At 38.1% G+C, this 27,334-nt stretch overlaps 6 protein-coding genes across 10 annotated transcripts; 1 reads left to right on the top strand and 5 right to left on the bottom strand.

Moving 5' to 3' along the window:
- Nucleotides 1-556: 556 nt before the first annotated feature.
- On the bottom strand, nucleotides 557-2,271 carry LOC119984592 (elongation of fatty acids protein 3-like). Its single transcript, XM_038828609.1, has one exon. It carries the CDS (start codon nucleotides 1,663-1,665, stop codon nucleotides 784-786), a length of 882 nt encoding a protein of 293 aa, XP_038684537.1. The 5' UTR covers nucleotides 1,666-2,271; the 3' UTR covers nucleotides 557-783.
- A 267-nt stretch (nucleotides 2,272-2,538) lies between these two features.
- Nucleotides 2,539-7,594, bottom strand: LOC119984591 (protein RETICULATA-RELATED 1, chloroplastic-like). The gene is made up of 8 exons (XM_038828607.1): nucleotides 7,097-7,594; nucleotides 5,934-6,098; nucleotides 5,701-5,793; nucleotides 5,509-5,624; nucleotides 4,464-4,562; nucleotides 4,051-4,356; nucleotides 3,798-3,962; nucleotides 2,539-3,195 (listed from the first exon to the last, which is right to left on the bottom strand). Exons 1-8 carry the CDS (start codon nucleotides 7,442-7,444, stop codon nucleotides 2,919-2,921), a joined length of 1,569 nt encoding a protein of 522 aa, XP_038684535.1. The 5' UTR covers nucleotides 7,445-7,594; the 3' UTR covers nucleotides 2,539-2,918.
- Nucleotides 7,595-9,478: 1,884 nt separating this feature from the next.
- Nucleotides 9,479-10,650, bottom strand: LOC119983300 (E3 ubiquitin-protein ligase RDUF2-like). Its single transcript, XM_038826961.1, has 2 exons — nucleotides 9,801-10,650; nucleotides 9,479-9,551 (listed from the first exon to the last, which is right to left on the bottom strand). Exons 1-2 carry the CDS (start codon nucleotides 10,648-10,650, stop codon nucleotides 9,517-9,519), a joined length of 885 nt encoding a protein of 294 aa, XP_038682889.1. The 3' UTR covers nucleotides 9,479-9,516.
- Nucleotides 10,651-10,959: 309 nt separating this feature from the next.
- Nucleotides 10,960-14,301, bottom strand: LOC119983670 (nuclear pore complex protein NUP98A-like). 3 transcript variants are annotated; one of them, XM_038827366.1, is made up of 6 exons: nucleotides 14,189-14,301; nucleotides 13,393-13,483; nucleotides 12,566-13,305; nucleotides 11,856-12,308; nucleotides 11,453-11,647; nucleotides 10,960-11,280 (listed from the first exon to the last, which is right to left on the bottom strand). In XM_038827366.1, exons 1-6 carry the CDS (start codon nucleotides 14,211-14,213, stop codon nucleotides 11,021-11,023), a joined length of 1,764 nt encoding a protein of 587 aa, XP_038683294.1. In that variant the 5' UTR covers nucleotides 14,214-14,301; the 3' UTR covers nucleotides 10,960-11,020. The 3 variants fall into 3 exon arrangements, with proteins under 3 accessions (XP_038683294.1, XP_038683292.1, XP_038683293.1); XM_038827364.1 differs by having other exon boundaries at nucleotides 12,566-13,483; XM_038827365.1 differs by having other exon boundaries at nucleotides 11,856-12,305; nucleotides 12,566-13,483.
- A 682-nt stretch (nucleotides 14,302-14,983) lies between these two features.
- On the top strand, nucleotides 14,984-19,713 carry LOC119983822 (RHOMBOID-like protein 10, chloroplastic). Of its 2 annotated transcripts, none has more exons than XM_038827552.1 (7): nucleotides 14,984-15,246; nucleotides 16,509-16,771; nucleotides 17,932-17,986; nucleotides 18,328-18,408; nucleotides 18,494-18,590; nucleotides 18,668-18,735; nucleotides 19,254-19,713. In XM_038827552.1, exons 1-7 carry the CDS (start codon nucleotides 15,100-15,102, stop codon nucleotides 19,356-19,358), a joined length of 816 nt encoding a protein of 271 aa, XP_038683480.1. In that variant the 5' UTR covers nucleotides 14,984-15,099; the 3' UTR covers nucleotides 19,359-19,713. The 2 variants fall into 2 exon arrangements, with proteins under 2 accessions (XP_038683480.1, XP_038683481.1); XM_038827553.1 differs by having other exon boundaries at nucleotides 18,664-18,735.
- Nucleotides 19,714-21,504: 1,791 nt separating this feature from the next.
- Nucleotides 21,505-27,201, bottom strand: LOC119984648. 2 transcript variants are annotated; one of them, XM_038828707.1, is made up of 6 exons: nucleotides 26,771-26,911; nucleotides 25,672-25,888; nucleotides 25,049-25,158; nucleotides 24,598-24,969; nucleotides 23,464-23,920; nucleotides 21,505-22,046 (listed from the first exon to the last, which is right to left on the bottom strand). In XM_038828707.1, exons 3-6 carry the CDS (start codon nucleotides 25,052-25,054, stop codon nucleotides 21,958-21,960), a joined length of 924 nt encoding a protein of 307 aa, XP_038684635.1. In that variant the 5' UTR covers nucleotides 25,055-25,158; nucleotides 25,672-25,888; nucleotides 26,771-26,911; the 3' UTR covers nucleotides 21,505-21,957. The 2 variants fall into 2 exon arrangements, with proteins under 2 accessions (XP_038684635.1, XP_038684634.1); XM_038828706.1 differs by lacking the exon at nucleotides 25,672-25,888 and having other exon boundaries at nucleotides 26,771-27,201.
- Nucleotides 27,202-27,334: the final 133 nt, after the last annotated feature.

Below are 27,334 nucleotides of genomic sequence, written 5' to 3'. Positions count from 1 at the left end.
GGGAGCCTTCTGCGCCGCAATCGAGTTGGGCATGAGCCTGAAGAAGCTCCTCCTTTAGAATCTTGGTTTTTTTTTGGCTCTGAATTGCATGTGACGGTGTTCAGATTGTACCAACTCTTGTTGTTGAGGTCATTGTCGTAAGGTTTTGCCGGAAAACTGTGAGAGACGAGAGGAGGATAACGAGAATGGAGGAGGAGCTTTGGATTCTTGGAAGTGCCAACCGCTAAGTACTGTGTGGAAAGTGAATGAGAGGCCATTCAAGAATTTTGTCTACTCGACTACTTGGTCCGGTCAAGATAGTTTGGGTTATAGAATAATAGTTCAAACTGGGCCCAATTTTTATTTGAGTCCAGTTTGAGATAACCATATTAACGTTGAAGCCCGGCCACTGGCCCAATACTTTAGACAGTCCTTCCTAGGCCCAAATTACTGAAACTGTCAAAAACAAAAAAGGGTCAAACATGGCCTGAGCCCGGCCCTGATCGGCTCATTAACACTTGAGAGAATGAAGATACATTTCACTTTCATTTTACAACAGTCAACATATCCCACTAACATTCATTCCAAAAGCATCACAAGAGTGAATTGGATATGATGACATCATAACAATATTATCGCACCCAATAAATGAGTATCATACACTGGTGTGATGTTTTTGAAACGGATGTTGCTGGATCTTTATCATTTTCCTTCATTTTAATCCCGATAAAAACTCAGGATTTATTACATTTTCAATCAATCACAACCGTCGCATTGATCGACCAAAAAAAGGAAAGAAAAATATCACAACCGTTTATCTTTGTCTCCCGCTCTTCTTTTGGCGTACGTCTTGCTATGAAAGTCAACAAAAAGAAGCAAAAGCGAGGCACCAAAAACAGTACTGAATCCCCAACCCAACATTCCGGAGCAACCCAACCCAGTAAAATGGTAATACAACATCAGACCCGAAATGGCAAACCCGAACACGAACTGCACAATCTGGCAATCAGTCACCAATCGCTTCCACTTAGGCCTCACGCCCATGGCGGACAATAGATAGTAACAGTACATGAACACGTGGACCAATGAATTCGTGACAATACCGACAGGGAACAACGACTGTGACGTTTGTAACCAAAAATAGCTCATGACCAGCACAGTCGCGTGGTGGTACACGTGGAGGAATGTCAGGCGCCGAGAAGACTTGGCGAGGATGATGAGGAGTGTGTCGACGAATTCTAGAATCTTCGAGAGGTAGAAGATGTAGGCCCAGAAGAAGAGGGGCCCAGTGGGAAGAGTACGGTGAGGGAAGCATATGGTGTGGCGAGGTTCATGGGTGGTCATGATGGAGAGGGTGCAGCCGAGGCACATGACGAAGGAGAGGAGGAAGAGAGTGAGGGAATGGACGGCTGTGATTGGTTTGAGGATGTGAGGATCAAGGGAAGGGAGATGGATTCGAGGGAGGAGGAGTGTGAGTGAGAGGTAAGTTAGGAGGGCGAGGGTCAGGAAGAGCGGGGTGGAGGCGGTGGTCTGACCAGGGTTCCATGAGAAGTGAAGGATTTTGGGGTGGCTGACTAGCCAGTATTGAAGAGTTGAGAGGATTGGGTGGCTCATTGGTCCGATCTCCGCCGTAGAATTTGGTGGTTGGAGAGGGAAAAGCAGGGAAAGATTGAAATAAATGCTCATTGCTGTAATGAATTGCTTAGAAGTGCAGAGAAGAAGCGAGATGATGGAAGATGAAGAAGATCAAAGGCCAAATATATATACAAATTAGATTATCCCACATCATTTCCACTGCAGTGAGCCAACAAGGAGATCAGGGAAACGCATGCCGAAGGGATTCCAAGAAAAAACTTAATCAAGTATTTAAGAATTAATACTTTGCTGCACAGTTTTTATATATAAACAAATACTTTTTTCACGTTCTAAACAATAATTTTAAATAACTTTTACAGTTTACAATGATATTCAACACTTGAATTTTACATGTGAAGCTGTGTCCAACATCATTTTGCATTGCAGTCAGCCAACAAGAAATCAAGAAAAGCATGCGAAAGGGACTCTAAAAAACCTTAATCAAATAGTAACGTTTGAATACTTTGTAAAGAAATGTGAACCCCATTATTCTCTCGCAAACCGGATTAAAAGCGAATAGTAACCTAACAGTTAGTATCCAAGCGATCTGAGATTTCATTTTAACACTCCCGGGGAATGTCAAACCCAACGCGTGGACAAGGTATAGACTAGTGTTCTTCATCAAGAAAGCCTTCTCTGATACTCCGTACAGAAATCTGTGCCCCAATGTTTCCCTTGCAAGCCAACTTACAATGGAGGGGATACCCCACAACCAATATACCAGCCAACATACAATAGCTAATACCCAAGCGATGTGGAATTTCATTTTAACATACTATGAAAATTTTTTATATATAAAATATACTTTGCACGTTCTAACAAATTTTTTTAAATGTTGCGATACAAACCCTAAACCCTAAACCTATAGTTCAATTTTAGAACAATGGATTTACAAAGTAGATTCAACACTTCAATCATCCATCCTCCTTCTAAAGAAAATGCCTTTATTAAGAAATAACAGAAGAATCCTCCAATTCACTGTGGAGGAAATGAAAATGACAGATCAAGTTCGGATGCAGCATATTATCCATCAGAGATTCAGAAATCAGAATAGTATTTTAGAACAAAAAGAGTCGAGTAATCCAAAAATCCCGCCAAAAATTACTCTTTCACCTAACAATTATAACACCTAGTACCCACGATTAAATCCTGTCCTGGTTAAGGGTTGCCAGAGACAAATAGACAATGTAGTTCTGATTACCTCTGTTCCTACTTACTTAGGGCTTTGATTATGCGGGTTGTGGAGGCTATTTTGGTCTGCAAGCAAAATTGGACAGAGCAGGTGACCATGAACTAAACTATGTTTAACTGGCAGTCACCTTTTTCCGGACAATCCTCTTTCTTCGAGCCTTTGGAGCTTGTGCTTCGTCATCAACACCAACATTTCCTTGCTTGATGCCAAGGAGACCAAGACCAGAAATAATGGCATTCTTCGATATTAACCATTTTGGAGAAGATCCAGCAACATCTGCAGAGGGTCGGTTATAAGCCTTCAAAAGGTTATCGGAATGAACCAGAGGGTCTGCCTCCAGCCCTAACCAAGCCCGTCTTGATGTCTCTCCTAATTGAACATTTAGAATCCTGCAACAAATCCAAGGAAGAATTCAAAAAACACAAATTCTCATAGAAGTAGCCAATAAAGATCCTTGTTCTGTGCATGTTATCCTTTCACCGATAATCACTGGCCGGAGGATAACAGGTCCCAATAAAATATGTTGTCCAGGTAACAACTGTGCTGTTTTATCAAATTCTCTTACGTAATGGAACCAAATCTTTCTTCAGAGTGCATGGCCAGACACTATGGACATATTAAAACTTTCCAGACAAAAAGACACTAGATTCTAAAGAATGAGACAAGGCAAATCCTCACAACTTTGAAAAAGAGGCAATTATTTGGACATATCTAGAAAACTATGAGTAACAGATGCTCAGACTAACTGTAGAAAACACAGTAGCTATGGTGAGAAGCATCCCTAACTACTGTACAAACCAGGTAACGTTTTTAGAAAATATGAACTGCTGTACTTGATTAAGTCTAAATATCAAAGCAAGTACAATCTATGCCAACTTTAACTTAGTATCACTTGAGTCTGGTTGAAAATGAAACAAAACTTTGACCGCTAAAGTCAGTAAATGTAAAGCACAAATAGGTAACTTTTTCCAAACAATAAAATGAAACAGACCTCAAAGAAGTACTTAAAAATAGTGCCACCCCGAGAACATCAAAATGGCTGATCATTGCTCTATCAAAACCGCATAGCAGCTGGTATCTCAAATTTGCATAAAGTCCAAGGAAAGCACCATACCCCAGTGCATTAGTACTGACACTAGGGACTGTCACTGATAGCCTGCCAAACAGAGTATATTAGATAGGTTTTTCGCAAAGGGGAAAAAAAACCCCACAGTTTTTGTGTTTACTGGAAAGAGGTTGCTTACTTATCCTTCTTTCTGCAGGCTAACCAATTTGACAAAGAGCCTTGTACCGCTCCTGCCGTTAATCCAACCATACACAACTCTGCAGCCTTGTAAAAGAAAGAGTGGACTCTCTTTTGTAGATCAAATTCTCTGAGCGGATAACTCTTCTCAAATATGTTATTTGGTAGTTTTTGCAATGTATTCTGCAAATCAAAAGAGAATGTGTTTCCGTAGGAACGACATGGAGCAAGTGACCAAACAACAATGGCATTGCATGCTGACGCGGTGAGCACATTGATAAGTGCGAGATCCCATTCTTGTTTAACCCTATATTTCAGTAAAGCATTTACTTGTTATAAAATATCAAAAAGAAAAAAAAAAGTCGGAAAGAAAAAGGACATTTCTTCTCCATGTAATTGAAGAAAAACACGTACCTATCCTTTCGATTTTTAAGCTCCCACCAAACAGAGCAACCAATTGTAGCAGCCTGCTCCAACAGAAGCTTATATAGAAAAGCAGGATCTGCAATCATCCTGTTTGACAACATATAGAAAGACTTTCAATGATGAAGTCAACTATTCGATCCTAACGAAAATTCCCATCAAAAGCAATTGAGAAATTACAGGGGTAAACACGATATTTACAACCTTACAGGACACAAGTTCACAGCTACAGATGTTCAAAAGTAGTCACTGGTTGCTAAAATGTCACAAGATAGTGGATCTAGATATCTAAATCACACACACCAAGGGGAAAAGGGTGGAGTAGGTCAGGCTTGCACTCTCAACTATGAATGAATAAAAGAGAGAAAAAAGGCAGGATATAGCAAACACTTTATTTACAGCCTTAAAGGACAAGCTTTCATAGTCACCAACTTTCAAAACTACCAAAAAAGTTACCCAAATGTCACAAGATAGAAGGTCTAGTCTTCAAGATATGGAATTACATCTCTCTCAAAAGAGCATGGAAGTAGGTATGGTTAATAGTCCACTACAAATGAATAAAAGACATGGATATGGCATGATGCAAGATAAGCATAATCCTTTCAGACAATGACATTCCCACCACACTTCTGTTGCACCAACTGAGGGAGCAAAGGAACATGAGGGCAGAGCAGATTTAGATGTTTCTCGAATCAAGTAGAAAACTAGTCCAAATTTAAATACATAATATTTACAATTGGTAAGCTCTTCATACCAAATTCCACCAATCTAGAAATATGTTAAATGAAAAGATGTACGTCACAAAAATTTAATGGCTTTAACTTCTTTCTTCATTTATTTTTAAAATTTTATGAAGAAATTTATTTTATCAAGGGAGACAAAGATGGCGACCTGGCTTTAGCTTTCACTTCCACTACTAAATCAAAATAGGAATATAACCTAATATGACAACAAAAAGGGACAACACAAAAACAAAAACAGACATTGTTTTAGCACACACAAGTCAAATTAAAGATGGAGAAGACAACCAAATTACCTGCCAATAAATGCCCTAGACATTGCCTCAGGGATAGATCTAGATATTAACCTAGCAGTGGTGGGTCTGGCATTTATTGCAAGAAACTTCACCATTTGAGCGGAACTGACCAAGCCCTGAAGGCAATAGCATTTCAGTCAGTATTTCCAATAGATTTCTCAGTCAAAATCAACCATAAGAATAATACTGCACCATTTCATAAGCTTGTCGGAACCCAGCAGGCAAATCCATCATTGTCTTTTGCCACTCATTCAATACAGCATCTACAAACTTGCGATCAAAAAGCTGACAACAGACAAGGGTGAAAAATCAATACTTCGTCTGAAAATTCCAAGTTTAACAGCATGTGAACAAGATGGAATGCATGTTTTATCATCAGATGTCCATTAAAGTATCTTTTTCGTTATATATAAAAAGTTTCCAACCTCTTCAAGAAATTTCCTTCTCCTGAATAGTCCACCCTCATCTCCCTCATCACCATCATCAAAGTCATCAAAGTAGTCGTCGTCATCACCTCCATCATCGCCTCCATCACCACCACCATGGAAAATTTTCTTCCCAATATCTCCACCACCTCCCCCAGTTGCAAGCTGCAATTTTGTGGGAATTACCCAATAAGAGCATAAAAATGGATTAACAAACAAAAAATCAACAGTCCACAGGTCCGTGGGGTGTAGCAGTTTAGAGAAGACAAGACATAGAATTGAATAAATATAAATATATATTATAACACACAACACATTTAATAAAGGAGAGTAGTGTACTAACACAAACAAAAAGAAAGACAAAATAGTACTGGAAAAATCAAGTGATTCTAACTATCACTATGTTAACTCAACACTTAGTTTTTTTGAATGGAAACTAAGTGTTGAGTTAACATAGTTTCCATTCAAAAAAACTAAGTGTTGAGTGAAGTGGAAACCGTATCGTTTATGCTAATAGACAATAATTAACACAGAGAGCATATATGACCATTTAACCATCAAAAGCTACAGTTTGCAAAATTCTATCTGCCTACTTCTAACCCTAGAAATCCAAAAAAAAAAAAAAAAAACTTGTTACAGTTGAAAGTCTACTCAATACTACCAAGATCAACCCCAAACCAAGCTTTATTGCTTTCCTTAAACTGTAGAATAGAATCGTTCATGTCAGCAAGTTAGTATAACCCTTAGGACAGAAAATTGGCAGACTTCCACTAATATATCAGTGACATTTACTTTTTTGCCCAGTAGAACCAACAAGCGGAACTTTGAAGACATCAAATCAATCTCACAACTGCAATCTCCCAAAACACATTCCACCTCATTAGCTAGGACAAGAAACAATTACATTCCAGGCCTAGCACTTATTCGAAACCAAGAATTGCTTAAGCAGAATGTGACCAAACTCCACTTTCAAAAAAGAGAGAAATTCGATGAAAACTGGTTACCACAAAATTTTGACTAAAAGCAAAAGAGATTACATTTATTCTCCATTTCAGTTCTTTACTTGACAGAGTAATCTCCTTTACAGCTCTAAGTTGGTAATTAATTCGAAATGAAAAGGTACTTCATGAAGAAAAAAAAAGTGAAAGTAATCGAAATGAGACCTCAGGGTTAGACTGGGTTTGCTTCTGAGACAAATCCAGCTTTCCTTTCTCGAGAGTGACAGCCCCAAGCGAACCGTACTGTCCCTTCATAGCCGGACCCCATTCACCAGCCGAAACCTTTTCAACCGGCGCAGCGGGCGCTCTAAAGCACCGTTCCAAGGCCGACACAGACTCCCCGTCTACTGCTGGAGATGGTGATAACGAGCAGAAGACTGTCAGACTCTTCCAGTTCTTGACGGCGATCGGCTGACGCGGAAAGAGTTGAGGAATCGGCGGCAAACTCGGCCTCAATTGCAACGTATTCGCAGTAGTGGGAATTTGCGCCGCTTGAAAGACAAAGTGAGACATATTTTCTGAAATTCAGTTGTCTTTCTCTCTCTACATAGAATTTTTTAGAGAGAGAGTAGAGAGAGAGAAGAAAGCAGGCACTGGGGGGTTTTGATGGGTGGAGAGCCGCTTACTAGGAGACAACAACCCAATCCGAACGCATCGACTCAGACGAGTTCGGACGATTGAAGCGGGTCAACTCGTTTGCAGTATAACTTCTTCACGGTTTATATGTAAATTTTAATTATATTCGAAAGTAATTCAAAATTGAAAATTGCGATGAGATCTTTTTAATTTTAAATGAAAATAATTTTTTTTTTCCAAATACCACGAAGAAATATATTTACAATTTAAATTGGTTTTTGAACACACATATACCTAATTCAATGAACATAATTTTTTTTCGAAATACCACGAAGAAATATATTTACAGTTTAAATTGATTTTTGAATACATATACCTAATCCAGTCGATTGTCAACTACTACCTCTCATTACGTAAATTAAAACACTCGCATCGATCAAAAATGGTTATTTCCAACAAATATAGAAAACTAGCAAAACACATATTTTCTTCTTCATATCACCTATCACCTATGCATTACCTATTTTGCATAACAATTACGGTAGTTCCATACATTTGAGTAATCACTATAACATTACCTAACATTATTATAAAAATTTAGAATCCCGTATCATTTTTTATTTAATAATTGTCCTACCTTTTGCTCCTATGAATTATTTGTATTTGGATTAGCCTACTCTTTTCGACTATTAAAAAATTATGTTCTTTACCACACTCGAAATATAATGATTGTAATAAAACACAACAAAAGTGGAGATCACAAATTTGTTGTAGGAGCCACACCATCAATGATTGAAAAACAAGTGTGTATAGTTGATGCGCATGTGAGAAGTTGTTATATATATAAATTCTTCAAAAACCAAAAGTGTAAACCAACTTTGTGAGTTTCAAATCCAATTATTGTAATAAAATGAAACAAAAGCGGAAACCACAAATTTTTTGTGAGAGCGGTCACATCTATGGTTGAAAAGTAAGTTCATAAAGTTGATTCACATTTTTTGCTCACATAGGAGAATTTCTGATAAATTTATATATATATATATATATATATATATACACATTGTTATATTGTTATATTTAAAAAGAAAATAATAATCAATATAAGTGAAGTCTAGACATAAGGGGTGTTGTTGATGAGAATTTTCCAAATTCCATCCAAAGAAGATGGGATGGGAACTCACCCTATTTTTTTTTTAATCTTCAAGATATATTAAAGTATTAGCATCACAATAATCTGTGTTAAAATTAACGGTTATGAAGATGGTAGAATGAGATTAGGACGCAACTTGGAATCGTCCCGTTGGATCGCTAGAAAAAAAAAACACAAACCAACTTCTTTTACAAACAATATTCATAACAACAATTATACATGCCAGATTTCTTAATTTGGTGCGCATTGCTGTAGAATATTAACATTAGTGCAGGAAAAAAAAAAAAAAAAGCATGATTGAACAGCCAATAATAGCCTTAATTCTTTTTTTTAACTTCCCACAACAAACGAAAAGCTAATATTGGAATCCTTATTGTCATGTCATATACACAATAAGAGTATTATAGAAGGAAAAATTATCAGAATCAATTGCAGTAGAATCTATATCACTATACTACAAGTTAATATGTGTTTATATCATCACCACAAGCTGCTTTCCTCCAAACTAATGGCATCCTTATCAAGGTCTGATGCCTATTCTTTCAGCTGATCAAAGCACTTCTCTTTCTTCATTCAATAGAAAACCATATATATACACATATATCTAATAATTAAGCCCAAAAAAACACAAAAACAAATATATAATCAGTGAATACACAGATGATAACAAACAAAATAATTCTTCAGTGTCAAGGAGTTTTTTTTAAGGCTTGGTTAATTTGGTATTTAAGTTAATTAAGCCATCTGAAGACACAATAAGGTATCATATTCATACCTGTGAAAGTGAAACTGAATATCAGAACCAGAGATATATCTATATATGCACTTACCGGCGGTGAGTAAAGAAACACAGTGCTTGCTATAGGATGTGCCAAGATCGCCACCACGATACATCTGCAGAAACATATATGGTGTCTGCTAAATAATGTTCAGAAATTAAGCATATAAACATGCAAGTTTTTTTTTACATTTTATTCAATCTTTTGTTGCTAATGGAGTAGTAGTTTTGACAGTCACAGTCGCCCAGATAGTGCAATTGATTCAAACTATTAGAAACAGAGGATGGCTTTTCAAGTTATTGGACATACAAATAGAGACCAAAAGCAGAGAAAATGAGAAAGGGAAGTATTATTGGGTTCTGACCTCCCTGTGAAGTTGCTTCAACATTCCTGTTATCAAACCATTGATCAACGTATCGATTCCTCCAGTCGAAGAATGCGCGAACTGGGCTCGACGAAAGCAACTGACTCCACCACCTATTTACATTATTCGCGATTGCTTCGTCTAAACCAATCCCCACCTCACCATCACCATCACCGCGAAGCTCGAATCGACAAACTGGACAAGTATTGTGAATGCTCAACCAAGGGACAATGCAATCCGAATGGTACAAATGCTTACATTGCAACTCCCTCACTTCACCACCTACTTCAAATTCTTCCTTACAAACTGGACAACTTGTTTCGTTGATCAAATGTTGTGGTGTGATTCTCACTGTTGGCAATGCTTCTATGGCAGAGGCCGGTGCAGGAGGCGGACCAGGTCGCTCATTGTGTGTAAGCTCAGGCACTTCATTTAACATATCCTCAAATGCCACATTTTCACCTGTACCGAAAACTTGTCCAGGTTCCCTATTAGGCTCACCAAATTGGAGGGTGATCCAGGGTGCATTTGCATTCTCTGCATCCCATTGTGTTCTTTGGTAAGGCCTCCGACGCCTTATCGATGGATTGACGAGCACTTGAGCTGACGCGTCTAGCAACTGAGCAGCCGGAGAGGGTTCGAGACCGGAGAGTTGATTGACAAGCCTAGGCCTTGATATGTCAAGTTCATGACCAAGTTGATCACCCAAACAATGTGGACAATATATTTCATGTGTGTAATTAGAAGCAAACCGGGCTATTCGGTGGCAATTTTGGCACCGGAAGTAATGGAAAGCTCTGGTTCTTCGAACCCCATTTACGGTGACTCCAGGACGATGGATGTAAGACATGGGATTTTGTGGGGATTGTGTGTGATGAGGAAGATGTACGATGTGGAGGGTTTATATAATTGGGAGGTTTTATGTTTGTGACAAGGAAGGAAAAGGAATAGCTTTTAGGTTTACTGTGAAGGGATTCTTTTTCCATTGCAGGAGATGCCTTTTTCTGGCTTCATGAGTTCTCAGTTTGTTGGACAGGAAGTAAAGAATGATAGATTTTGTGCTCAAGTCATATCAATGTGATTCTCGTTAAAAATAATGTTTTGGGAATTTTATTTGTATTCCAAAAATTTATGGTAGGTTACATGAGTTTACCGGTTACATGAGTTTACGAGAAAATCAACGGGAAAGAATACAAATAATTTCAAAAACGAAAACTTGCTTAAACACCGCGAAACATATCAGAAAGATTAAACACTGCTGGCATCATCGGCGTGCCTGAAAACGATGGAGAGGATGCATATCCAAATGCAGCACCATTGGCAGAAAATGCAGGTAGTGTAGATGCTGAAGCTGGGGTATAGGGCAGGGTACTCCAGGTTGGAAATGGCATCACTGGAAGTACCATAACTGGCAGAGTCCATTGTGGTTGGTTCAATATGGTTGATTGAGCAACTGGAGCAACATTATCTTTGGCATTTCCTGAAAACAAACCCGAAAATGTTGATAATCATCATCCACACCTTTATCCCAAAAGTTTCGGTCGGCTTCCGGAACAGGTAAGATGTATGCAGCCTTCCCCCGCATAATATGCTGAGAGGCTGTTTCCAGAATTTAAACCCGAAAATGTTAAGTACATAAAACTGAAGAGTACCCTGCAAGAGATGATTAGCCCATCTCAGTTCTTCATGGCTTTTGGCTTGATTCTCGGTCATAGCAGATATTGACTGCAACCACCATGGTCGATATTGGTCAAAACTAAGAGTTGGACTGTAGACATTTCCAGAGAGTAATGTCTGTCCACAACTTAGGCAAAGATGCGATGCGGGTTTTCGTACCTCCTCACCACCTGCAAATCAACAAGAAGAAGAAACATGTAATACATGGTAGGTAGCAATGGTTGTAAGGTGTTGTAAACTTCAACCCATTACATCTCACTGTTTTTCCTTCAAAGTGGGGGCTTTACAAGATTGAGTCCAAGCCAATTTTATGTGATGAAGTACAGAAAAAGCAATCACATGTTTGTAAGTATTGAAACTGAGGGTGAAAGCACTTACGGGCTGGAAAGATAGCGGTGGTTGTAGCAGTCGGGAATATAGAAGAAAAATGTTGAGCTGATCGAGAATCTTTTTGAGACGGCGATGGAATATTAGCAAAACAATGTAATGGTGTGCAAGAGAAATCGAAGCAGGGAGGAGCATTGGAAGAATTGATAGGTGGCCAGAACCCAAACTTAGAAACATGAGGACTAGCCATAGTTGAAGAGGGAGTGGTAGCAAAAAGAACTTCCGTTGGAGATGATTTGGTTTTTGAGGAACTAAAGCCAACAGCAGGAGGATTTATCTGGGAAGATGAAGAAGAGAAAGCGTTGACAGAATTGGTAAATGGAAAGAACCCAGAGCTCATAGCTTGGGTACTGCTGATGCTAGAAGAAGAAGCACAAAATGTTGATGAACTTGCAGGTGATCCAAAGCCTCCAAAGGAGAACTCCTGCTTGTTCGATGAGTCTTCTGCAAAACAATTTAAAAGGAAATGGCACAGATTAAAATCAGCAAAAAACGGTCTCCTCAAAATAGGAATGTAAGGTTGCTCAGAAATTACAATTCCCCTAGTTTGTTAGATCTCACTGTCTGTTCTTAAAAGGTGGGCTACAAGCCTACAAGATTAACTCCAAGAAAATTATATAACTTCTATATATAATACAGAACAATCCATCCCATATATTAACAGAAACAATGAAGTTCACTGAAAGTAATGAAAAACTTACTAGGTGGCAAGACAGTGGCAGTAGCTGTTGTGGTGAAGATTGAAGAAGATGGTGCCGTTGGAGCAGGGAAAGAGTCTGTTTGCGACCTTGGAATATTTAAGAAACAGTAGGAAGGTGCTGAAGAAGGAGCAACCCAGGAGGAACCGCTGGAAGAATTGACAATCAACCCACACCCGAACACTGGAGGACTGGAACCAGTAGTGGTATTATAAGTTGAAGAAGGAGCAAAAAGTGACTGTTTTGGAAGTGATGTCATATTTGAAGAACTGGAGCAAAAAACAGGAGACATTGAAGTTGCAGTGGGATTTTCTGCGGCAAATAAAGAGGAGGAAACATTGAAAGAACTGGTACATGGCCGCAAGAACGCAGGCCAAGACAAAGCTTGGGTACTGCTATTGCCAGAACAGGAAGCAGCAAATAAGGATGGACGAGATAGGGATGGACCCGCAGCAAATCCAAAGTTGGCTGGATTACTGATGTTGCTAGAAGAAGCAGCAGCAAATAAGGGTGGAAGAAATGCAGATGGACCACTTGCTGCAAATCCAAAGTTAGCTAGATTACTGACGTTGCTAGAAGCAGCAACACCAAAGAAGGGTGGAGGAGATGCGGATGGACCAGTTACTGCCAATCCAAAGTTAGCTGGATTACTGATGTTGCTAGAAGAAGCAACACCAAATAAGGGCGGAGGAAATGCGGATGGACCAGTTGCTGCCAATCCAAAGTTAGCTGGATTACTGATGTTGCTAGAAGAAGCAACAACAAATAAGGGCGGAGGAAATGCGGATGGACCAGTTGCTGCCAATCCTATGCTAGATTGATTAATGCTGCTAGTAGAAGAAGCAGCAAATAATGATGGGCTTGCTGCTGTTGATCCAAAGCCTCCGGAGGAGAACTCCTCTTGCTTAGCCAACGTGTCTCCTGCAAATCAATTAAAAGTGAAACAAAGTGTGAAACACACACACACACACGCATATAGAGAGAGAGGTAAGCCTTGCCACAGTATAAGATCCCTTTATTGCAAATAAGGTTTACATAGAATTAAAGCAGACGCATACCCATTTCCATGGTCAAACTATAAAAACCCAATACTTAAATGAATGTAAAAGATGGTCTGTGATGAAAAAACAACAACAATTTGAGTTTCGCCGTCCCAAATATAGAGGGGTAGAAGGTTGTTGATTACATAAATCTTGATACAAAGAGGGGGGAGGGGGTATAAATGTGGTTAAAAAACTGATGATCACATAAAGAATGAATCTTGATCACAAGGAAACTTCTGTATATGGACAGAACGGACTCAGTTTCATGTAGAACATAAAAGTAAAACCAAACAAACACTACGAAATATGCAAACAAGAAAGAATAATGTACCCAGAAAAGAAAATCAAATCCAAGTCTGAGAAAGTTGGCAACCATAGTTGTTAAAAACTTAACAAGATACTTTCTTTAAAGGAAGATTTCGAAATTCAGCAAAAAAAATTACGATACACTACTGCATATCATGTTAAGTTACTGGTGTTATGTTGTTGAAGTTCTTCCACTACACTATACCAAATCAACAACATTAAGGGACGAAGAAACGAAACTTTCAAGAAGACAAAGAATAAAGATAGAAAGGCGTACCATGAGCTTTGCCGGTCACACCCATTTGCTCTCTCTCTGTCTCTGTTTCTATTCACAAAACACACAGAAGCAATGCGCAATAGAACCCACACTCTCCAATGGCTATATATAACTGTTGGTATGAACAAACCTGTACACTCTACAGCGTAGCTTAACATCTACGTCGGTGACTCTCAAAAGTCAAATTTGTGACTTGTCAGCATTGCTTGGGACCTACTTTTACACGTTTGCTCCACGTAGTAATCGGTCAGTCCTTTTTTTAGGGAAAACTTAATTTTTAAATTTAAGGAAGAGGTGCCAAGGCCCAGGCCCATCCAAATAATGTCTCCCATGCGCAGCTGCATGATTTTCCGGCCATGTAACGACTTCTCCGTCGAGTCCGAAACAGACCAAACAAACGGTGACGTAACAGAGCTCGGCGAGCTTGCGCGCTTTCGTCTTCAGAATTAACATTTGCTTCGCACCTTCCGGAGGTCTCTGCTGCAGGTTTTTTGGCATTGCTCTTTCTCTTCCTCTTTGTCGCTTCTCCCTCTTGTTGATTCAATGCAGGACGACCCATTGAAATTAAGTTTGAGTTTTATGAAGTGATTGAACAGAAACTCTAGGTTGTTTGGAAAAGAATTGCATTGAAGGAAACTTCAATGGATTCCTTTCTTAAACTTCAAAATTCGAACGAGTTGCATTCACACATAACTAGCCGTTTCCCTTAGTTTCCTTAATGACGGAATGGGCCTGAGGCCCATGGGCTACATTATAATAAATTCAGAAGCCTTGCACCTAAACGTTGATCACGCGGGTTGTGTTGCAGACCCGATAACGTCGAATTACCAGAAACTTGATTCTTTTCAGGTCTCTCTATTGGACTGTCAGTGTGCCAGAAACTTTGTTTCTTTTCTCTAGAATCGATCGAGATGGTGGGGATGGGATCTTCATCAATGTCTTGGTCCTTCTCGGAAAGGGAGTGGCCGCCACTTACAATGCGCGGCGACCTCATCCCTCCCCGCCTCAGCCACCTCCTTAACAACCGTTTCGGGCTCTTCGTCCACTGCTCCATCAAGGTGATTATTTATGCTCGCTATGGATTTAAATCATGAAATTATAGGTTCTTATTCGATTTTTATTTTCTATTGTGCGGTTCTTGGTGTGTCGGATGTATCTTGTAAGTTGTAACAAATCAAACCAACAAAAATGTCGGAAAAAAATCTGCTAATAGCGAAGACAAGATGATATAATTTCCAGTGATGCTATAGTTTATGGTATATGGAAGGTTTAAGGTAGAAACAGCGGCCAATTAATGATAATTTGATGAAATTGAGGGGGACGAGGAGGAGGTGAGAAATAGAAGAATGAGTGGTTTGTTCCCAATCAAGTTGAGGTATTGTCCATGTTTCACGTGGTTTTTTCATTCAAAAGATTGGGCTCACATTTATAAACTACATCGTTGGATTACACTAAGCCGATGTGGGACTTTTTACAAGTCTTGACAATTAAACATGGATTTTTTTTGGGAGATGCTGAATTGTTGATGGATGGAATCCTTGAGTTAACAAGCAAAACGTCAAGCAAACTAAGTAAAAATTGAGTGTTTACCTTTGATGTGTTATGTGGCTGAAAACCACACAAAGATTGAAAACCACTCTTCTTTTCCGAATTGAAAACTTATGCAGTTTTATGCTGCGTTTGAAGGACGAAATAAAATTGATTTAGCTTCAACAAGACTAGATTTTAAGGACGATGGGGCATAGGAAAGACAAGTAGACAACAGGAAAAGAGCCGCAAAGGCTACACTGACAGACTCGGTGAAAAAAGTGTGCATGCAACAGCAAAGTGCGTAATGATTCCCGAGGCCTGGCTTAGCTATTTATGTTTCAGGCTTGATGTGTTACTTGGACAAAATTGTGCATGCTTGTGCCCATATTTGTTAGATTTCATCTCATTTCCTTTTTTTCATGGATACAAAACTCTATAGTTTTCAATGTAGTGGGATGTTCACTACTTATCACTTCATCAATAAAAACATGATTGAACTCCTTTGTTCTATTATTAATCTACCTTAATGAAGGAAATATTATTCTCTGTTGAAATTAGCAGGTACATTAGTGCTTATGTTTTTGAAATATTTCTGTAAATATTGTTCATAACTACTTGATAGTATGATTGATTTGCTGTTAATCTTTTAAGAATGTGTTTTGTCAATGAATCCATTAAAAAAAAAGTGATATGAAAGCATTGTGCAACTTGACTGTAATGTTTTAACATGTTAAGACAATTCTCTGTGTACTTTTTTGCTTCTTCTCATTTGGCATTTCATGCTGAACAGAAATTCACTCATCTACGCCATGCACCCATAATGAAGGATGTATGGTGTAGAGGACCCTACCGATCCAAAGGAATTGACATTCTTCAACTGTCGAGCAATGCCTTTGTATCCCCATATGCATCATTCTTAGGCTTCTTTAACAGAGGTGAAACAAGAAAGGATTTGGCAAATGAGCAGACATCTAACTTTGGGACTTCAGGGCGCGGGCGAGATTCCATTAGTGGAGGGCAATGGACTGATGTTCTTCTTACTGCTAATGTCTTGTGAGTGTTAGCTTTTTAAACAATTATAATATAGTTGTATTAATTGTTTACTGCTTTGACATCTGTTGTTCCAAATTTGCTAGCATATGAATCGTACAATAGTCATAATTATAAGTAGAGTATAGTTCCCACAAGGATTGAGTAAAGTCTTGTTAATTACTGATTATGACTAATCTGAAATTCTATTTGAATAACAAATCATTGAAAATTAAATAATTAAACAACAAGAACGATAAGAGAAAATAACAAAGCAAGAACAAATCTCAATAATGTGAAACATGCAACCTATGACATCTATTGCAAGAAGCAAAACTCTAAACATATCCTTCATGTCTCAGTTTAGCATCAAATCATTTGAATGTTGATCAGTCATCCAAAAGCATTAACCACATCAATAAACACTCAATCATGGAAAAATAATATGAATCAACATAACTAAAATCATTGAATATTCATTTCTGGGATAATACAAGAAAACTAAATTATTTGAGTTCATGATACTAGGAATCAAACACAAAAGGAAGCTATAAATCATCGCTGTCAAAACTGCATCAGCTACCTTACACCAATTCTATCCTATGCGGCTCTCCAAAAAAATTGTTTTTCAACCGTGACTCTGCTCCCTTTTATATCTTTCAAAAGCTTCCCTTGTTTTTATTTATTTTCTTCAGTTCCCTTCTTTCTCGTTGTAGCAGTCTGTCCCTCTTTCTTTGACTCCTCTTATTTTCTTTGCTTTCCTACAAAAAAAATTTTCCTAAGGAAATCCTACAAGCAATCTTCTCCTTGTTTGATTAAGATTGGGCCTCAAGCAAACCTTGGTCTTGTGGGTTTCAAAAATCAAACATTAAATTGGGCCTTTTTCAACACTTTTTGCGTAAAAGCCTGAAAACAAAAACCAAGAGAAATCATGAATATCCTCGCTCATTCCAATTAAAAGAGACAAAAGCGAGTGTAAATTGGGGTGTAAAAACATGTAAAATATCAATAGATCAATGGCACATGTAAATGAGTGCCACCTTTTCTTTGAACCTTTTTATTGTGCATTTCCAGATTGTATATAATACTTTTTGGGCTTAAATTTTCATTTCCTATGCGTTAAAAGTTTTCAATGGAAAGCAGTAAGTAGCTTTTTATTAGTTACACTAACATCATGTATGCAGGATTTATATTGCCCAAATCGCATCACGAGGGAAGCTTTTTATGTGGGGAGCAAAGGTTAGATCCTCAGACTGCAAGAAAAAAAAATGATAAATGTGTCATTTGGGACCAAAGTTATGTTCGAACTGGATCTTATGGAGCCCTGCTCATGCACGACATACTTGGGTCTGAAAAAACTCTCTGCATGCAAAACCGCCTACCCTTTCTTTGTTATACTGAGCTTACGCGGCGGTTTGAACGAAGACATATTCACTTGGGAATTTCAATGTGGCACAAAAAATCACATATCTACACGGCTTTATCACTATTTCAAGCCACACACTCCCATGATCCATTTTCTCTTAGGAAAATTCCCGTCTTTATTATGTCTTTACCTCCTGGATCTATTTTTTATGCAGATTAATACTCTTATTGAGAAGGGACAGGTCTGGAGGCTGGTCACCTCTTCTTTCTTGCATGTTAATCTTTGGCACCTCATGGTTTGTTTTGAATCTTATGACATGATTTCTTTCGCCATGGTTGGTTCTCTCTTTATTGATCTGGATTGAAAATTTATCTTTCCAGATTAATTGTTATTCTCTGAATAATGTTGGTCCTTCCGTAGAGAGAATAAGTGGTCCAAGGAGGTTTCTCGCAGTCTACTTCACCTCTGCAATTGCAGGTAACAACTCAGTGTAATTAGAGGATGGACCCACTTATCCATTAATATTCTAATTCAGTTTTTTTCAAGCAAGACAGGAACAGCAATGAGTTATTGGTTCAACAAAATGCCTTCAGTTGGTGCATCTGGAGCAATCTTTGGGATGGTAAGTCTTCTCGGATTATATATACGATCTTTCGAAACCACCAAAAGAAGGGGGGAAAAAGATAGTTACTTTCAGTTATGCTGCACTAAATTAATCTGTGAAAGAATTGCTAGCAATCTGATGAAATGAGGTCCATTGGTTTGTGTCACGAGTAAGCTGCACAGCCTTCAACTTGTATATGAATGTTTAATCTCTGTCTCTACATATTTATATGCTAGCTGCCTTAGAAAACTTTCGTTGAGGAACTTAGATATATGGTTATGCATCTTATTTCCCTTTGTTCTCTCTTAATTGTTTCCATTTTCAAAGGTTCAATTTCTTGCTGTTATGATGTCACACTATGACATCTGCACGAGCACACACCTGTATGAGCTTGTTGAATGTTGTATAGTAATCAGTGTCACACTTTTCTAATAAAAGAGAAAGTTCAGTTTTTGTGACCTTCATTTATAATCTTGTTAAACTTTACGCTAATCCTGTTAAACTTTACTCAGCTTCTTAATAGAACTTTGTTGTAGGTTGGATCACTTGCTGTCTTTCACATGAGGCATAGAGGCATGTTTGGAGATAGTGAAAAAGATTTACAGAACATAGCTAAAGTGATTATCCTAAATATGGTATGATCTTAGCTCTGAATATTTTCTGAAAAAGATTGCAAACTCACTTATGAAGCCAATTGAAAGATATCCCCCCCCCCCCTTTGTGGGACCTGGGCCTGCGTGGGGGTTAGGGGGAAGGTACGGCTTTGTTTGATAAATCATAACCATTTCAGTTTTTCTGGTGTCCTTTGTTTTTTTTTTTTTTGTTCTTTTGTTAAGTCATAACATTCTTAATGTTTTTGACTGTGGGAAAATCTTACCTTGCGCCATGCACAAGTTTATGGAGTTGGCCATCACTAGACCACAAGCTCCTTTTTTTCTTGATGAATGACATTGTTATTCCAGAGGATTTGAACCTTCAATTTGTTATAAATCGTAAGGAGTGTTGAGTGAGCGTAAAACATTATTATTTCAAGATTAATCCGGAATTTACATGAGAAATGGGAAAGTTGACGAGTAGTTTTATACTTTTATCACTAGCACAAGATGCACGGTTGGATTTAGAAAAGTTTTAGTTGACAACTTATTTCTGTTAATTCCCAAATAAGATAGAATAGAATTAATATTCTCATTAAGAAAAAGAAAGAAAGAAATGGAACAGATAGGAACAACAAAATATTGCATTTCATGTCTCATGATCAAATAAAAATGAAGAGGGGAATCCAAATTCCAAACATAAAACATATATGCTATGAATGCTGCTATTACATAACATGATATGTATCATGAATTTAGAGCCACATTATTGATATATAGATACATAGATTATCATGACATTATATATGATGCTAATTAATTAAATCCCAAGACAAAGTCCAGCTCCGATAGGCATGTCCACGCAGAGGACCCCAACCCTGGCCAGTAGCTCAAGTTTGGTACGAACTAGTGCCGGTGGCGTAGTAGGGATCAAACATTTACAGACCTCCTTCCTTGCCATGGTGACGTTCATTTTCAAAATCAATTTGATTCCGTCGCAACATCCTTTTTTAGGTATTATGGGTCCGAATGGGGGAGGAAGGCAGGCCGTCATGTTTGGCAGAGTTGCGCAAAGATCAATACCTGTGACCACATTAGTATTAGTACTGGCCAGCCCCAACACCACCACCACCAGGAGGAGTACTGCTGCTGCCTTTGAGAGAGACCTCGCCATTGATTTGTGCTTTTTTTGGCTCTGCAACTTAATTAGTGGGTATGAACTGGGTTTTCTGATTGATGCTGCCTTATATAGATGACAAAACTAGTGTAAATTTAATTGCTGTTAGGACGGTTAATTAATTACGTACGCATTGCTTTGAAACTCTTAATTACGTATGCTGCAACTGTCAAAATGAGTATCAGCTTTCCCTAATATAAGGAGAATGCTGCTGCAAACACTCACCAGTCTCCAGGAAAATGCAAATGCAAGGAAGAACGAAATTATAACCAAGAAGTTACGACAGGAAGGATATAGGATGGCTACTTGGTGTATGGATCTCCTTCTCTAAAGAGCTTCAAAGCATCACCCTCTCAGCACTAATTATATAGAACTAGGGTTGGCAATGAGTCAGGTCGGTTAGTTATTGACCGATAATCCAATCGACCCGACCAACCAACTATACTTATTATTGAAAATCATTATCAGCCTTACTTTTGTGGGACGGGTAATAGCTGACAATTGACCTAATGGGTCGGTTGATGGATTGATTATCGACCGAAAATTCGGGTAATCAATGGGTCGGTTGTCAGATAAAACCAACCTATGCCCAACCCTATATAGAACTATCAATTTGGACATTCACAACTGTGCTAAACCAACCTTGCCCACTCCCAAAAAGACTAATTATGTAGAACTATCAATTTAGACATCCACAATCGTGCTGAACCAACATTGCCAACTCCCAAAACAAAAGATACATTTATCAACGGGTCATTTGTTGAGATGATGAACTTGACCACAGTAACTCTTAGCACAAACGAGAGGTCATGACTCATGAATTCAAGTCTCGTAAGTGTTTCTATTATTGCAATTTACAAGATGAGGTCTTTGATCAGCCTAACGAGTACGAATGCCACCTACGTTATCTCCCGCACTGGATCTCAACTCAATTACGGGATCTTTCATATGGCCTGAGATTTACCAAGAAGTTGTCCACCTAGGACAACTGGGTGGATTGTGGAGTCCACATTACCAAAAAACACTTACATATTAATGAAAACATGTATCATACTCTTATATCAGTACTACTATAATATGTTACAAATTCTGTGCATAACATTTGGTGTTTTGCCCTATCTTGCAGAGCCAAACATACCTCGTAGTTGGCCTGATACAAAATATGGCTACTCGACTAAAGTCACTCACTATAGTGTGTTGTTCCCTTCGGGAATACAACCACCCCCGATCCATTTGTGATGTCAAAAGTTGAAGATATAAAGGCCAGCCAGCTTTCTGGCTTCGACCTGCAATTCATCATTAGTTTCCTTTACACAAAATGTTGATTGCAGAAAGTTAGAACTCGAACTCTTCGCTGGAGATGCTTCCATCCATCCTCATTGTTACAAAACTGTGTATCCAACATCATTAAGTTGTGCGGCTTTCCTTGCCCCGAATACTTTTGGAAAGTATGATATGTAAAAGGGTTAATCATTGCAGCCAACAAATGAGATGAAAGATCAGGAACCCATAAATTCCAAGCAACCAGATCTCCTGATAAGTTGGGACTACTGCTGAAGCTGCAAAAGCACACATCCATGTAAGCACAAATTACCCAATTTGCTAATGCAAGTTCAATAGTCATCATGCAAATGTGAGCAGTATGCAGACATACATGTTTTACCAAGAGATTACCAAATTCCGTAAAGATCAATCAGATTGCTAGTTCCAGTTGAAGAATAGGGTTAATGTCCCCATAAATCCTATATTTTTTTTAAAAAAAAAAAGGAAAGGAAAAGAAGTGGCAAACAGATATCTAGCACAGATATGAATTCTCAATGGCGCCAACTACAAGCCGAAGTTTCTCTTACATGCTTGTTAATCTGACCCAGGCCCTCCAGTGCTTTCATGATATCTACAATAAGATATCCACAGTTATGATGAGACCTAGGCCTGGGGAATACAAAATTTATCTATTTCACCTTTTTTGGTTTTTAGAAGGGAGGGGCTTCAAAGGGTTTTTAGCTTTCAGATTGCATTCTACTTTTAATGCCCCGCAATGGATTCATGCCAATGATAACTATCATATTAGATTGAGGTCTGCAAACTATCCACCCATATATAGGAGTTCACAACCACCTCAAATGAACAGTATAGTGTAAAATGCAGATTGCAGCATGAGTGATATGCGGCAAATGAAAGCAACAATAAAAGATAAACAACTTCCATGCACAAGGCTCCTGCAGTGGACGAGATTAGGAACAAGTAAGATGTACGTAGACCTTACCCCACATAATATGTGGAGAGATTGGTTTTAGAAATTAAACATGTGACCTCTAGGTTGTACCCCTGCAACTCTACCATTAAGCTACCACTAGGCAACAATCAGTTCTCAAAAATCCAGGCCAGCAAAAACAGTATGAAATCCTTGTGTCCACCGCATCAATAACAAAAAATACAAACACAAACGAAGTTTTTGAAAAAAGCAACAAAAGATTGCATTAAAAGCACGTGCACAGCATTCCAAACTCCAAAGTATAACTCCTGTCAAAATTTACAACTACCAGCCAGGTAATAATAATGCAGCAGAATAATGACTTCTGCACTTGAAGTATGGCAGGGAGCAATATCTCGAAGGAAGAACTATTACATGATGGTAACATCACTCAATTCTTCTTAAGAACATACTTGCACAAAATTCAATGTTCGATTCCCCCTGACCCAAAAATTTTAAATTAAGAACATAATCCATAGCTTATCCAAAAAAAAAGTCATTCAATTCTTCTTCTTCTTTTTCCTTTGATAAATGTGTGTAAACAAAATATTACGCACGAAATAGATGCAAAGTTCAAGAAAAGGATAATGTCACATAGTCTACACATCTATAACTGCTACTCCACAAAAAAAAAAAAAAATCAACCTATCATGTTGTCTTAAACTACCATATAAGTATTGAGAACCACAGATATAAATCCTGTAACTTGGCAATAAACTTACACGATTGTGACGCAAGAGATTGATATGCTATAGATGGAGACAGATCAGGTGACAACTGTGAGGAGGGAGCCGTTGAAGGTGCAGGCAATGGAGAACAAGGTGGCAGAAGATGAATGTCAGGTGGGGACAGTGGAGAAAAAGATGGAGAAGAATCGGGGTTGGGAGGGGTTGATGATTCACTGGTGTAGCTTAGTTCCGGAGTTGGTGCTGGGGAAGGTGCTGGAGTAGGTACTTGAGTTATCCCCTTCAAAACAGAGGACAATATTACACTATTTACATTACCAAAGACGGAGTTATCCAGGCCTAGATTATCAGCAGGAGAGTCTGTGATTGTTTGGGCCAACTGCTTCAGTCTTTGTGGGAGAATTATTCCATTATCTGAAACGACAAAAGCCTGAACTGTGACTGGGGATGATATAGTGGAGCCAACCTCATTTGTTAATTCCACAAAAAGAATCTGCATAAGAGAAAGGAGAATTAAACACCATGTATCAAGCTGCTTAGTCGAGAAGGACATTTAGATATCTTCATACAGCTCAGTTTGAGCCAATAAGGTTTCCCACTATATCTTTGGTATGACATCAATAACTGGGACAATTCTCAGCTCACACCACAATATCAGTGCTGTCCTTTTGCTTTGGTAAAATAATTAACTTTGTGATTCTGTAAATGTCTACTATCTCAACTTTTTGCTTCACTTATAAGAAATAGCTTCGTCACGGGCCTTCATAATTCGGAAAAAATCTTGAATAGCAGTTATGTTATTAAGCAAGAAACCTACTTTAATGTTCCTTTTCCTTCTAAAGCAAAAAAAATAATCTATTGGCGAACAACCAGAGCTTACAAGGAAGATAAGCTAATGCTGTCAAAAAGAAACCTACTTTGATTATTATATATGAATTTTAATAATCTATATTTATTTCATTTCCATAATGTAATTATGTCTACAATTCTGAAATAATTCTTGAATAGGAATCACGTATTGGAAAAATAACTCAAAATCATAAGCTCGGAAAGAAAAAGACCTAAACTTTTTTTTTCTTCTTTTTTTAAAAGTCATGCAGATGGATATACATAAGTCAACCATTTGTGCCACGATCAAGGTGTAAAGTCAATCAAAAAAAGACGTCATACCTCGTATGGTCTCAGATGCAATTCGAGATTCAACTGCTCCTTTAACTTGTTCAGATTTTCATCTATTTCAGACATGGGGTTATTAAGAGTAAAATTAAATAGTGTAATGGCACTCAGCCAATTGAAATTAGATTGTGGAGGAATAATGGTAATTCCTCCAGGAAACTTCAATATCTCAAACATAAAGGGCTCCCCAAAAATCGATGTTGTCAAAGTCAGATTGGATTGCTGAAGGAACAGCTCAATTAAAGAAGACCTCAATACACTCAGAAACACTGAATTTATTGGAACATTTATAGGATCAGAAAGAACGCCAAACACCACATCAGTCCAGTTTGAAGTGTCTGATTGATGCATTGATAGAATAACCACCTGAAAAGAAGCAACAGCTTTCAAGCAAATTTTCATTTTACATAAAAGAAAAAAAAATATAATTAAACGGCATACACACCTTCATATCTGGAGTGCTTATTTCCCCATATATATCATATTCGAGTCTTCCAATATACGGAACTAGCTGCGAAACTGGCTTCCGTAATCTGAAGCACGCCTGAACTCTGGCTGCAAATAAGAATTAGAAGAATAAAATGAAGTGCCAAAATTGAACAGGGAACTTGGTTCTTTTGCAGATTGGAACAAATCAATGCCCAAACACATTTTTACTAATGAATAACATACAAGCACAATATTGAAATTCTATATTATAGCAATGAACCAACCAACCAAACACGGTTCCTAGTAGTTCAACAAAAGTATAGGGTCTCTTAAAAACATGTCTTTGGATTTCAATATTTGAAATTGTCAAATCTAATATATATAACAACAACAATCACAAAAACTATAAAACAATTTTTTTTTTTTTAAATGAAGTCTGTGGCAGGAAAGGGAGCATGTGTAAAAAGATCAAAAGTTCAAAACCATCCAGAATTACTCATTGTAACTTGTGAGTCCACCCTCAAGAGATTTCTTTGAGATTATGACTCAGGTGAGAAGGAAGGAATTAGGTAGCAGGGGAGCCCCATTCCCAATCGTCTTTGTTGGAGAAACCTTTTAGAAATTGTCCTATTACCTTACCTGCTGCCCAGGGTCAATTCTTTTGTATCGAGGGCTTTCTTTCCTTACTAGGTCTATTCCTTCTCTCCGCCTATTCGGTATGTCCGCCCAGTTGTAAAGCTTTTCCTTGAGACTGAGAGTAAGCATCATCAGCAGCAGAATCTTCCTTCAATTCTTTAGTCATTTCCAGTATCGCTTTTTATGGGGCCATTTCCTTGAAAACTGAATCTTCATCCTCCTTCATTTTGACATGTCAAAAATTTATTCAAATAATCCTGCAAAAGCTACTAAGCCACCTAAGCAGTCCAATCCATAGTACGTAATCGGTCGTAAGCATAAGGTCTCGCATTCTAAGCTGTCGAGGATAAGTGGCCCCAAAAATTTAATTAGAGCCAGTTTTCTGTCCTCAGTGTTCAGTGACAGTTTTGAGATCATTCCAAGCACTTAAAGGTGTAGGAAATATACAGATATGAATGTAGATAGCCAAGAAAGGAAAATTGTTAATGCCAATGCACAAGTCTTCTGCCACCATTACAGGGATGAACACTATAAATATTGATCATTAAGGCCAAACCCTTGGCCTCAATCTAGATTTCGCCAGGTTTAAATTCATGAAACAGCCTCTTTGTATAGCACGGGTAATGCAACATATATACATCTTCCAGTTTCCCAACCCCCACCTCCATTGTGGTAGCCTTGCGCACAGAATTAGTTTAACTTGACTGAAAATATTGATCATTATAAAATCCTATTGTATAACGAACTGACAGCATAAGTGCATAACATGTAACTAAAAGTCCCACTAAGAATTAAAGACTGAACTCCAAAAGATCAGAGTCCAGATTGAAAGAGAATTTCAGAAGGTACATAGCGTCAACTTTTATAGATTCACTTCTTCCATTTATAATCTAAAGACGCAGAAGAGAAAGGGCGACACAGAAAAGGAAAACACAAAAACATATCGATTTGCTCAAAGCAAAGAATTATCCTAATTTAAAAAAACGAAAATTTTCTAACTACAGCACATAATCGCTTCAAGCGTCTGGAAACCCTAATCAAACAGATCATCACAAATAGCGAAAACAAAATCCAAAAAAAAATAGAGGAGAAAAATTGATACCGCTGAGCTTAATTTCGTCTTTCGCATCAAACCCATATATCTTTGTGTGGGAAGGAATGATCCAGAAGATCCCAGAAACCAAAAGCGCCAAACAAAGGAGTAACACAAAGATGCATCTGAAACTGAAGTATCTGGAAATTCTCGAGAATCTGTCATAGAACAGCCCCGAAGAAGAGGCTTCATGTCGATGATCGTGTCTCAGATTGTGGTCTTGTTGTTCGCCCTTGCCCATTGAAAGAGCATCTGGGGCTCACTGAAATGAATTGATTGCCTTTCCTCCTCCCCTCTCTATAAACGTCTCTCTCTGAAGAAGAAGAAGAAGATTACAACACGAAGCAAACCAAGTGCCTCTCTGTATTAACACCCACTTTGACTATTTTACTCCAAGAAAACTCCCCCCTTTACTCACTCCGTCTGTCGCTCTCTTTAAAACCACTGCATAGTCTCTCTTAGTCCTACCGACGCTTATTCCTTTTTATTTCCTTTTTATCTATTAATATATATATATATATAATATATATACATATTGTTAGGTTCGATAGACCAATCAAAATGCATAAAACA

The sequence above is a fragment of the Tripterygium wilfordii genome, chromosome 18 (assembly GCF_013401445.1).
Source record: "Tripterygium wilfordii isolate XIE 37 chromosome 18, ASM1340144v1, whole genome shotgun sequence".
NCBI classification, from domain to species: Eukaryota; Viridiplantae; Streptophyta; class Magnoliopsida; order Celastrales; family Celastraceae; genus Tripterygium; species Tripterygium wilfordii.
Note: the sequence above shows the minus strand (reverse complement) of the source record. Positions and strands in the feature narration are given on the sequence as shown.

Bases quoted from the DNA above. Each gene is read 5' to 3' on its own strand.
- LOC119984592 (XM_038828609.1), bottom strand. From the start codon at position 1,665: ATGAGCATTTATTTCAATCTTTCCCTGCTTTTCCCTCTCCAACCACCA.
- LOC119984591 (XM_038828607.1), bottom strand. From the start codon at position 7,444: ATGTCTCACTTTGTCTTTCAAGCGGCGCAAATTCCCACTACTGCGAAT. The intron at 3,963-4,050 runs GTAAGCAACCTC...TCTGTTTGGCAG, and splicing joins GCCTGCAGAAAGAAGGATAA to GCTATCAGTGACAGTCCCTA. The intron at 3,196-3,797 runs GTCTGTTTCATT...GATTTGTTGCAG, and splicing joins TTTTTAAGTACTTCTTTGAG to GATTCTAAATGTTCAATTAG.
- LOC119983300 (XM_038826961.1), bottom strand. From the start codon at position 10,650: ATGTCTTACATCCATCGTCCTGGAGTCACCGTAAATGGGGTTCGAAGA. The intron at 9,552-9,800 runs GTCAGAACCCAA...ATGTTTCTGCAG, and splicing joins TGAAGCAACTTCACAGGGAG to ATGTATCGTGGTGGCGATCT.
- LOC119983670 (XM_038827364.1), bottom strand. From the start codon at position 14,213: ATGGGTGTGACCGGCAAAGCTCATG. The intron at 11,648-11,855 runs GTAAGTGCTTTC...GTTGATTTGCAG, and splicing joins CACCGCTATCTTTCCAGCCC to GTGGTGAGGAGGTACGAAAA. The intron at 11,281-11,452 runs GTACTCTTCAGT...GTTTGTTTTCAG, and splicing joins GGCTAATCATCTCTTGCAGG to GAAATGCCAAAGATAATGTT.
- LOC119983822 (XM_038827552.1), top strand. From the start codon at position 15,100: ATGGTGGGGATGGGATCTTCATCAATGTCTTGGTCCTTCTCGGAAAGG. The intron at 17,987-18,327 runs GTTAGATCCTCA...TTTTTTATGCAG, and splicing joins TTTTTATGTGGGGAGCAAAG to ATTAATACTCTTATTGAGAA. The intron at 18,591-18,667 runs GTAACAACTCAG...CAAGCAAGACAG, and splicing joins CTTCACCTCTGCAATTGCAG to GAACAGCAATGAGTTATTGG.
- LOC119984648 (XM_038828706.1), bottom strand. From the start codon at position 27,002: ATGGGCAAGGGCGAACAACAAGACCACAATCTGAGACACGATCATCGA. The intron at 23,921-24,597 runs GTATGACGTCTT...TCTCTTATGCAG, and splicing joins TGCATCTGAGACCATACGAG to ATTCTTTTTGTGGAATTAAC. The intron at 22,047-23,463 runs GTAAGTTTATTG...GTGCTTTTGCAG, and splicing joins ATCTCTTGCGTCACAATCGT to CTTCAGCAGTAGTCCCAACT.